This window comes from Ursus arctos, unplaced genomic scaffold, assembly GCF_023065955.2.
Source record: "Ursus arctos isolate Adak ecotype North America unplaced genomic scaffold, UrsArc2.0 scaffold_20, whole genome shotgun sequence".
Lineage (NCBI taxonomy): Eukaryota > Metazoa > Chordata > Mammalia > Carnivora > Ursidae > Ursus > Ursus arctos.
In genome coordinates, this window is record NW_026622875.1 from 41,764,946 (window position 1) to 41,777,141 (window position 12,196).

At 39.1% G+C, this 12,196-nt stretch overlaps 1 protein-coding gene across 1 annotated transcript in view; it reads right to left on the reverse strand.

Moving 5' to 3' along the window:
• NEK10 (NIMA related kinase 10) overlaps window positions 1-12,196 on the reverse strand; it is a 214,918-nt gene that overhangs the window by 29,301 nt on the left and 173,421 nt on the right. Inside the window, exons 30-31 of the mRNA XM_044383351.3 lie at window positions 9,843-9,880; window positions 9,605-9,745 (exon numbers count right to left, since the gene is read on the reverse strand). Of these exons, the coding sequence (XP_044239286.2) occupies window positions 9,605-9,745; window positions 9,843-9,880 (179 nt within the window). The remainder of the gene's footprint in view (window positions 1-9,604; window positions 9,746-9,842; window positions 9,881-12,196) is intronic.

Consider the following 12,196-nt stretch of genomic DNA (forward strand, 5'->3'; position numbering starts at 1 on the left):
TTTCATTTTAAAAGTTAAAAGGAAACTACGAAATTTCCTATAAAAGGTAATTTATTTAAAGGTATCAGAAATTTTTAAAAGTAATTATATTTGTTATCTTACTCAGGTGCAATTTTCCCCTGCTCTGGTGTAGTTAAGTAGGAGGACCTAGAGGAAGACCAGTGCTTTTTTTAGCATGAACCTGGGGCAGACACTGGGAAGGGTTTTACATATTTGATTTCACCTAATCCTTGAAAACTTCTGAAGGGTAGTTGTTCTTATCTCATCTTACAGACAGAGAGTAAGATTAAATGGGGCCCCTGGGTGGCACCGTAGGTTGGGCTTCCAACTCTTGGTTTTGGCTCAGGTCATGATCTCAGGGTCATGAGATCGAGCCCCACATGGGGCTCCAAGCTCAGCACAGAGGCTCTTTGAGATTCTCTCTCTCCCTCTCTCACTGTCCCTCTCTTCATTGATGTGCTCTCTCTCTCTAAAATAAATAAATCTTTTTTTAAACAAAGAGTGTAAGATTAAGGAAACTGTCCAACAAGATCACAGAGCAGGTGATGGCTGGACCATGAGACAAGGCAGGTCCTAAAACACCACACCGATTCAGTCTAGACAGGGGGTGAGGGGCTCCCTCTTCTCTTCCTGACTCATCACTAGGACAATTCTTCTGGTTACCTCAAACATAAAATAGTATTTATGCTCCTTCCCAGGCCTCAAATACTATTTCTCTTCTTAAAAGGGTCACTATTTTTAACATGATGTTCTATCTAGGCCTTTGAACATTTAATGGATTAAATATTTTTGGAAAGCACCTACATGTAATAAACTGGAAATATTAGGTCTTTGTAGTCTGTGCAGTTTACTCTCTCTGCTTTTTTATTTCATGCCACATTACAACAGCCAAGTTAGGGCCCTTTCCTGATGCTTTGAGACTTGATCTATGCTATATATCCAGTCTACCGAAACTACAGTTCACAACACAAGCCCTGAAACTGTTAATTACTACAATTTGAACAAAAGATGGATTACACTGTACTCTTCAAGTTGACCAAGACATAGTATAACCTCCTATTTTTTCTGAATTCTCTCTGCTAAGAGACTAAGAGTCAGGAATTTTTGAACAACTGCAGAACAGAACATTTGGGGCAGGAGCTCCCTGAGAAAGCAAAGAGTATTTTTGCTCTATGAATGGGGCCAAAACATATATTGGCTTCTCTGTATTTGACCAAATGCCCCATTGAAAGACAATGCAACCCTTTAAATTTTAGTATAGGGAACAGATTCACTCTCACCTCTTTCCTTAGCTTTTGTAAAATGAAATAAAGTAACTGAATTGTAGTTCAGATCTACAAATGTTCAACAACCTACCTCTAGGGCCAGGAGTGTAGAAGGTACCAGAAGTTCAACAAAGGATATTGCACTCACAAAGCGTTCATGAAAAGTTCACCCAGAGAACCACAAGATGGGGGATAGAGAGTTGATGCAAAAGTTACATTTGAGAAGACCGTGGAGAAATAGTAACCCTTCAATAAGCATAGGACATGGATTTGGTGTGAGGGAAGGTATATCGAGTGGCAGCTTCTGAGTAGAAGAAACAGTTTTCAGCAAAGGGCTGGAGTCAGGTAAGTAAAGGCCACATCTAGAGAACAGCAAGATGTCTAGTTTATCTAGTGTGCTGTATAATAAAAAGGTACAGTATTGAGTACAGCTAAAGAGGTAGCCAGGCGCCATGTATGATGGTGAGGAGCCATAAGGGAGACTGTGTTTCGGGAAAGGTGATCTCATGAGAAGAAGCCCAGAGCTGAAGTCAGAAGGCCCAGTTTGGAATAGCATGTGGTGACCATCTGCCCATGGGGAGCAGGAGCCAAGGACACTGCTGAAGACTGGATCCCAGTCACAGGGAGAATGACAGCCCGTGGAAAGTGAGAGGGAAGTAAGGGAGAGAATGACTAGTGGGCTTGGGCATGGAATCCTTCCCAAGACTGACCGATACTTCCACAAGCAGGTAGAGATTATTAGGAAGAGACTTGACAGTCTGTACCTAGTCACTCCCCTTCCGCCCCTTCCGCCCCACCCCACCTCCTCCCACTTCCCCTGGTGGTATTTCCCACAGGATGGCAGGAAGCTGAATCAAAGTCTCAGCTCCTTTTACTCACTGGGTGATCAGACTTTTTTACCCCCTTTCATTTGAATCTTCAGAAATAAGCCGTTTAAAGGCCAAAAAAGCAAGGCTGCTTTGAAGCCCTTCCTTCTTGAATTCTGGCTTAATCACCTTTACAATATGCATCTCACATCCTGTTCAGGTTTAATTAGGGTTTTCCCCACTTCCAAACTTGCTAACTCCTTAGTTACTTTTTTAAACTATAAAATATAATCTCAGGATGTTTAAGGTTGAAGTTCCTAGAAGTGATTACATAATACACAAGGAGGATGCTGTGTGGAGAATTTACTGCTGCATTACTTCGCACACTTACTTTTGACTTCATGAGCCCCCTATTGTTAAGCAGTGGAGTGTGAGGTTAGCATTGCCCAAGATGGGGTGACAAGGAGGAACCAAAGAACAGAGATGGTACATTTCTGGGCTTAAAAAGCAATAGTCTAAGTAGAAGGCAGAGAGATTCAAAAGAATTGTTGCCAAGAAACCTCTCCCTCCCATCCCCTCACACCTCTGCCATAAGACAAAGCTTCTCTGAGGCGGGAGGACAGCAAGACCAGAAAAAGAGAAGTCTTAGAAAAGACTCAAATCCTAGCTTACTTTAGGCAGTCTAGGTGGTGGCAGGAGGAGGGAAGAGTTGGATGATGGAGCTCTCTTTAAGTTGGGGATTCAAGAGTGGTCGCGCTGTGGGCTCAGTCCCCATGGGGAACTCTGAGAGCCCTAGTCATGCGATGTTCCCTGTACCACAGTAAGGGGTGGGGTGGGGTAGGAGAGATGGGTTTCCCACGGTGTCAGACGCAAATAGGGCCTGCTGAGTTCCCAAGTCTCCAGGCCCAAAGAGGTGAGGAAGAATGGGCCAATCCTCCCAGGCCCCTGAGATGGTGAGCTGACAGAATGAGAGAGCGTGACCTATAGAGGTCTTGCTTTCATTCATGGCCACGGATGGAACTGTGGACTGGGAACTGAAAGTCAGGTAGGGCTGTGCCACTACATTCTTTGGATGCCAATGCGGAAGGATAACCATACTCAATAATCAGATCGGATACCAGCACAGGCGGTCTCAAAGCCCCAATACCATGATGCCAAAAACGCTACTCAGGGAAGAACAGAGAGAAGAACAATCCTCAGTTGGTCTGATTTTAAGCTGACAAAGAGATCATCAACACACTGAAATTTACCTTTAAGGTAATTGTTTATGTGTTCTGATACGTGGAATGGGGGCTCAATATAAAAATTAAGTTTAGTGTTGGGAAAATATAGAAAGTTAGATTTTTGTTGCTGAATTTGTGGCCTAAAAATAGCATATGCATTTGGTGTAGTCTGTACCGCTGACTTTTCTGCATTGACTTAGTTATTTCTTTCACTATGCTACAATGACTATGCAAGTCATGCTTGCTCCCTTTATTCCTCCTAGAGGGAACATTTTTTTTAAAAAGTCAACTCTATTGATGTAACCCAGAATTCTCAAGAAGAAAATATTGTGGTGCAGAAACACACCATGTTCAGCACTATGGATACAAAGACTAATCAATCAAACTAAAGAACAGAACAGAACACAGAAAGAAAAGATGGCACACCAACACCCATTCAATTACCTGAACAAGAAGGATTTCTCCCAGTCATGGAAAATAGGCAAAATTATTATAGTTTGAATCTCTGACATCATGCTAGATCATTTTCTAATAACTCCATTTGATCCCAGTCTAATACTATTGGGTAATGTCCCAGTATACCTAACCAACAATCCACACCAATAAGGGTACACGCAGTTTACAGCCTGTAGTGTTCATGATTAACCTGCAGAAATTGATATATTGGTATGACTTTAAAGACTGATCAAGAAGTTAATTACAAAAATAAATAGTTTTATTTCACCAGTCTTATGCTCAATTTAACAATGTTATTTCAACTTTTCTTTCTTGACTAACTACACAAAACCCTGTTCTTCAAATGCTTTAGGAGCTAGCTCTTTTATTCTCTATCTGGTTCCATTAATAATGGGTTAAATAAAACTAGGACACTTGCTGAAGAATAACTTTAAGAAGAATTGTGCTTTTGCATACCAATACAGTAGAAGACAATAAGTAGATACATAAATTTTTTAAAAATTAATTAACACACCTTCTAAAATATCCCAAATAATCTATGGAATCCATAGTGAGGAATGTCAATTAAGAATGGGTGAGGTCTACGGGATGTCTGTGTGGCTCAGTTGGTTAAGCAGCCGACTCTTGATTTCAGCTCAGGTCATGGTCTCAGGGTCCTGGGATTGAGCCCCGCATCAGGCTCTGAGCTCAGTGGGGAGTCTGCTTCAGAATTCTCTCTCTCCCTCTGGCCCTTCCCCTGTGCTCTCTCCCTCTGTCTCTCAAATTAATTAATTAAGAAGAATGGGTGAAGTCTCATCTATATGAGAAGGCAGGTGGTTGGGTTGGCTAAAAGAAAGAGGTCTCTTGCCTCTTTCTCATTAATATTGGCTCACTTGTCACCATCCTTAGTATTCAAATTACTGTATGACAGTAACTCAAAGGGGATTGTAAACCCTTTGAAACTGTTTTTAAATTCCATTAAAAAGCATTAGTAATAGCAGTTTGGAATTTGAGAGCCTTGCCTTTCTCCATTGACTCAATTATTTTGTACGCTGCTACAATCCATCCAAGCCACTGACCTCCCTTTATTACTACCAGCAGGTGGTATAGCTTTCTTCCCCTCCTTCCACTTAGCCTTTCCCACAGGGCAAAAACCCCCAGGGCAGGGTTGTGGGCTACCATTTAACAGCTGATTTGCAATCTGCAAATTCTGGTTTTGGGTTGGAAGTGTCAATAACTTCTGTGAGACTGAGTATCTCCTTGTAAAGACGTTATCCTCCAAGAACTTGAAAAAAAATCTGCATCTCCAGGCAGCATATACCTGGGACCTATCTCCTTTGGCAGGAAGAATTAGGAAGCAAATCACCACTGGTAAAAGAAATTTGTTGTCTCCCACCCCTTTCCCAATCTTAAGTCTAACTTTAAAATATCATTGTTCCCCATTCTTTAAGTCACCACAAGGTGACTTATGCAGTTGCTCTCAAGAGCAAGGATAAACAACAGTTCATACAGTGGTAGTCTGCGTCCGTTACTCAACAAGTGGTTTTCAAGGAAGGGCCTGACCTCAGAGAAAGTACCCAAGATATATTTAAACTTTACTAAAGGAGCTTACAGTTTGGTTGGGAAATCTAACCAATATATCCAAATCCCAACAAACAGTATAAAAAAGTATATGATTATATGGCAAATTGTATGGTACAGATGAGTATTATAAGAAATTCTATTAAAATCTGGTGAGCACTTTTTTATATGCTAAAAGGATTGCCATGAAATTAAACAAGAGAAGGCATGTACTCCAAATCACTTTGGCAATTGTGAAATTTAGTATTAATTACTTTATGTCAATAACTAACTTGAGAGTAAGCTACTGAAGGTTGCTAACGACAAGGACCAGAATATTAAGCCGTGCTCTCTGGAATACTTGGATGAAACACTGACTACTTTATTTAGATCTGACCTTTATGAACAAAAGACGAGTATAAAAATAGCTTCTCAGTCATCTAGTAAGAAAGTATAATTAAGAGCCCAGAAATCATGAAGTGACAATTCCTATTCAAAATGCAGAGCATAAGAATTCCCATACATCAGCTCAGTGCCTGGCTGTTCGCTGCTGTGAAATGGAAAAGTGAGGGAAATGTCAGTGTTAATCCAGTCAAATTAGGCCATATTCTCAGTTGACATTACATTTGCACTTTAAATTTGGGTTTGATTGGCGCTCCCCAAAATTTACATTTGACCTATGCTAATGGCATCCACATTATTAAAATGTACTCTGTGTATTTGACAAAGGATACATTTCTCATAATATGTTTTGGTATGATTTCGTTTTCACAAATATATGACACCCTGTCCCCTACCTCAAGAAGAAAGACCTGTTTCTTTTTTAGACACACCACATGCTTGCCCCCGTTTCAAATATCCAGTTGTTAGAATGACACACAACAGAACCAACCCATTATTTTTAAAGAACTGAGTCTCCTAAGGCATGGGGCACTTAATAGAGCATAATCTTACATAGTAAGTAGAATAGATATAAAACTTTTCCGGTTTTCTTTTCTATTGATTATATTAAGGAGTTAGGTAGTATAGATCACCATTTCTCAAATAGTAACTAATGTTCTTTCATAACAAAGAAAACAGACCTCCGGATAAGCAGATAACAATATCTACTTAGAATTTAATAATGTTGTTTTGCTTATGTTTCATTTATTTTTACAATTGCCATCTATTTTTGGCAAGTGATTCTTTACTGGCTTCTCATTTGTAGCCATAATATAAGACTCTCTTTTAGTTAAATTTACATTGAGAAAGTGAGTCAAATTAAAGAAACCTGTATTAGCAAAAGAGTAGTACAGATGATACTGAGATATGGTCAAATTTGTGCAATTAGGTAATCTGTCAGTGACTAAAGTTAGGGAAATGGAACTAAAATACTTAACATGTTAAAAAAATGTTTGTTCATTCAATTTATGTTAATTAATGTTAATATTTTCATCCATGCAAGATAGAAATTCCTAAGTTTTCTTTTCTTTTTTTTTTTTTTTTAAAGATTTTTTATTTATTTATTCGACAGGATAGAGACAGCCAGCGAGAGAGGGAACACAAGCAGGGGGAGTGGGAGAGGAAGAAGCAGGCTCATAGCGGAGGAGCCTGATGTGGGGCTCGATCCCATAACGCCGGGATCACGCCCGGAGCCAAAGGCAGACGCTTAACCGCTGTGCCACCCAGGCTCCCCTAGAAATTCCTAAGTTTTCATTTCGGTTGGCAAAGAACTGCATGTATCTGTATATGCATACATCATGTGTATAAAATATGTATAAAATAAATTCTTTACCCAATCCAGTTAGTATTAAAAGGCAGAACAGGAGGACTTTAATCGTGTTAACTTGAGATGGTTCCGTACTTATTTGTTCTGTGGGAGTTTGTATCACCACAGTATGAACGTAGAATGTGAAATTAACAAAAAATAGTAATTTGAAATAGTAATAGTAATGTGATATAGTAATGTGATGTAGTGAAATAGTAATAATAATGTGAAATTAGGAGTACCAGATCGACAAAATCATATTATAATACAGCCACTTGGTACTCTAAAATCATAGCTCTCACCGTCTGTTCTACTGGAGCATATGGAAAATGGTGTTTACATTCTAGATATGGTCCTGGGAGCACACCCAGCTTTTGACAAAATTCTTCCCTCCCTGACAATTTTTTCTGAAACATTTAGACAATACAAGGTTGCGGCTCTTGGTTAAACATAATGGTCCTTACATCCAAGCATGTTCCTTTCTATCCCAAAAAAGCTAAATCAAATGTTAAATAAATGAAAATACATTAATATAGACTGCTTGTAAAAAAAACGAATCATCCACACATTTCAGTGTTTTACCTATTCTGAGTAACAAATATTTAAGATATAACTTCCAACTGACCAGACCAATAGAGTCTCATGGCACCTTGGTCCAAACTTGTTTCCCTATTGTTGGAGACCTCTATTAATGTCACCTTTTCATTTTCTTAGTTAGGGTAGAGACACGGAGGTAACAGCTGGAACGGGGCATGATCTGCAGATGAGGTAAGCTAAGTGGATAGGGTTGGTACTAGCTGGTGGTAATTTGATAAAACAACAATAATCCCAACTTAGCCACAACACTTTAAAAAAGATGACTTCTATATTAAGCAGAAAAGTAATTTTGCATTAATATGGAGAAAAATCAAGAGGTTTTATTACTCAAAATTAGAATAACCCATAGGTACCAACCCAAGTGTTCTCATATGCACTAATGTGTCTATAATATTAGTAGAAACGGAGCTCCTGTATGGGTGAACTTGAGCATTCACTGACAACACGATAGTATATTCTATAATATCTGTCAGTATATTTTTTAAAAATTGGATGGTCTGGGGGCGCCTGGGTGGCACAGCGGTTAAGCATCTGCCTTCGGCTCAGGGCGTGATCCTGGCGTTATGGGATCGAGCCCCACATCAGGCTCCTCTGCTAGGAGCCTGCTTCTTCCTCTCCCACTCCCTCTGCTTGTGTTCCCTCTCTCGCTGGCTGTCTCTATCTCTGTCAAATAAATAAATAAAATCTCTAAAAAAAATAAAATAAAATAAAAATTGGATGGTCTAACAAACTCTAATACAATATATTACATGTAAACTGTGCTATAATACAGTTAGTTTGTTTAAAGGTCAAGAGATCTGACCAATTTCATGGATATAAAATAAGTCTTAAACTGGGCCAATTCAACATGCCCTTTACGAAAAGGAATTCCTACTATGAATCACAGCAGAGCTGTGAATTACTTACATAAATGGGTTTTCTGCCCCTTGCTATTATAAAATCAATCAAACTATTTTACCTTCACGATTATATTATGTATGAACTTACCTTATGCCAAACAGCATGGTCAGCATGATAACTATGGACATCTTAATAACAAAACCATCTTTTTTTGCATCTATGCTGATGGTGTCAATGGCCCCAGCCTGTCAATAACTCTTCCAAAGCAAATTTAATAAATGTGAAGACATGGACTAATGTTACAGTAAATCAATCCACATCGCTTAGGTTCACCATAGGTGTTAAGTCTACAAAAGAGTGTGAATTGAGGAAGCCAAAATGAAAACAGCATTGAGCAATATTCCAAATTAAGCAAAATAGTAAAATAGAACTTTTTACTAAAGAGTCATATATTCATACATAAATGTTAAAAGCACAATCACCATACTTTTTCCCTGAATTATCCAGGCTTAGCTAACGGTTTAACTATTACTGTTGTACTTTGTTGTCTTTAATAGAAATTTAAAACATTAACTAACACACTCTCTTTTCCCCCAAACCATTACTTTCATGTTTTAAGTATCCATAATTTTTGAATTGTTAGAAAAACAACGTTATATAATATTGTCGTGATTTCAGGGTCATGAAACTGAGCCCCACATCAGGCTCTATGCTGCGTGTGGAGCCTGCTTAAGATTCTCTCTCTCCTTCTGCTCCTCCCCACCCCCTTTTCTCTCTTCTCTAAAAGAAAAAAAAAGAAAAGGAAAGAAATATGAATGTAAAACAATTACTATTTTCTGTTAGTAAGTATGCATTTTAAGCACAAATAACTTAACTGGTTAACATCCCCACCAAAGCAGAAATGTAAATTTTAGGAAAACAGCCTATAATATTTCAATCAAATAAGTGAACTCAGAAAGCATTTTGATACTGTTAAATTGCCAAACTGATAATGGTGGACAACAAAATGAAGTTCTCCTGCTGTTTGTGTTAAAATTACCTCCCAAGCATCACTCAGACATTTCAGGCCCAACTATAATTCTGTATCCGCCCATTGTGTGCTTGACATCAACTTGATCTAATAAGTACTACCATGATCTTTGAGATTGCGAAGAATCACAGCGGGAAGGCTGTGGGACTGCCACCCCATCACTAACTCGGCCTCTAGCTCCTTAACGTGGGCCCTGAGCAGGAGGGGTGGTACTTTCAGAAGCAGGTCAAGAGGCAGCAAAGCTGAAGAAATAAAAGGGGGAAAGATATGAAACTGTAACATAAATCACACCGAATATCAGGGAGGCATGCACGAATGTTACTGCCAACACAAAATTACCTGGTCTTGGTCTGGATCCTATTCCACCAGTGAAGTCCCTGAAAACAGAATTAAGGGCTGTTAGAAGGGCTTATTCAACTTGGATTTGACTGAAAGCCTATACCTTGCTATGGTTTACAATATAAAAATTAAAAAAAAGATTATTTTCCGTCAAGATGTTCTCAAGAACTTAATAAAGAGGAAAATAAACCCATTCAAACCCATAGCAGACATTCTACTGGCACATGGAAGAACCCGTTCTCATCATAGTGGTTTATAAGCTCTAAGAATGATTAAGACCCTACATCTTAGTGTCTTGGATAATTTTCTTATTATACTTAAAATCAAAATGATGATGTTATATTAAAAATAAGTACTTAGGGGCACCTGGGTGGCTTGGTCAGTTAAGTGCCTGACTCTATTTCGGCTCAGGTCATGATTCTAGGTCGTGAGTTCGAGCCCCAAGTCTGGCTCCATGCTCAGCAGGGAGTCTGCTGGAGATCCTCTCTCTCCCTTTCTCTTTGCTGCCCCCCCTACATGTGTTCGCTCTCTCTCTTTAAAATAAATAAATTAAATCTGTAAAAAATGTGTTTAAAATTTCACATGTAGTACTTTTCTATGCTTTGTTCCTGTCATCTTAAAAAAGAAATTATAACTCGTCCTATGAAATGAGATGACTTTTGCATTTAGGAGGATTACATTTTTCCTTAAGTTTCCAGTGTTATTAACATCAGTTGTTTGCCTTGTCCTGAAATTCTAGACTTCCTGATCATTTTGCATTTTTGGTCTCAGTGCCTTCCACCCCCTGGAGATGGGCTTAGAGCCCACCAGGGACAGCCATAAATAACCGTCAACCTTGTTTTTTCTGCTGTTATCTAGAGCTAATTTTTAATAGTTATTTTGGAATGAAATAAGAAACATCTGTGCCCTGACAAGTTATAAGAACTATACTAAATTTAATGCAACAAAATGTAATGCATAATTTAAGCCCAACAAAAACATATCGAACATCTACTACATTCAAGGCACATGATAAGTATCTGCTGAGTAGGAATGAAGGGAGGGATTTAAATACAAATACACATGGCTAATAAATCTCTTACCCCAACATTTTCATTTTAAGCACCGAATTCTTGATATGTAAATGCAACACATACCTAAATTATGAAGCAAAACAAAACTGGCCTCATTTACCCACTGCCCAACTAGAGTACTAGAATAATACCAAAGTCTTTGCATCTGATGGCAAGTTCCTTCCCTATCCTTTTCCCCTCCTCCTGACTCCCCACCAAGCCAGCCCTCTCCTGATCCCACTATTTTCTCTGTCCCTTTCCCAGCCCAAGTTCTCAAGTCAGTGAAAAGTCAATGGAACTGGTCAGCCTTGTACAGTTAATACACTCTCCCTAGTTCTGGGATAAGGGGCATGTTCAAAGAAAGAAGATGGATAACCCCTGCCCTCAGAAAGTTCAAAGAGGGGGGTGCGCCTGGGTGGCACAGCGGTTAAAGCGTCTGCCTTCGACTCAGGGCGTGATCCCGGCGTTATGGGATCGAGCCCCACATCAGGCTCTTCTGCTATGAGCCTGCTTCTTTCTCTCCCACTCCCCCTGCTTGTGTTCCCTCTCTCGCTGGCTGTCTCTATCTCTGTCGAATAAATAAATAAAATCTTTAAAAAAAAAAAAAAGAAAGAAAGTTCAAAGAGGGGCATAATCTCAGTAGTATCTATCCATGGGCAGGATGCTTCCGGGCTGAGCTGAGGACAGCTGTTTCAGCACTTCATGTCTTTGCATACATAGTATATCACAACACGTGCAAGTGAGTAACCCTGTGCCTTAGCCTTCTAGAAAGGTCTAGCACTGTGCAACAGAAATACAATGCAAACCACAAACAAAAGTTTAAATTTTCTGGTAGCCACATTTTTAAAAAGTAGAAATAAAAAAGTGACATTCATCTTAAGAACATATCTTATTTAACCAAGTATATCTAAAATATTATCATTTCAGCAGGCACTAACTATAAAAACTAATGAGATATCTGACATTGTTTTATATTTATATGAATATTAAAATCAAATTTAAAATTTCGTTCCTCAGTCACACTAGCTACATTTCAAGTGCTCAAGATTCACATGTGGCCAGCTGCCTCCGTAGTCAACAGTGCATGCCAGACTCTTCCTTGGAAGGTGTTGGCCACTGTCTTCATAAACGTTATGACTGAGGCTAACAGTCATGCCATGCAGCTGCTAGCCTGCAATACCTCTTAGACTATCTTACATGGTGAATTAAAATGTAACTTGTGGAGATCTTTTATTCCTAAGGTCACAGGTACTTTTGATAGCTGATAACCACTCATATGCCAAGCTAAGTAGATGACTATTC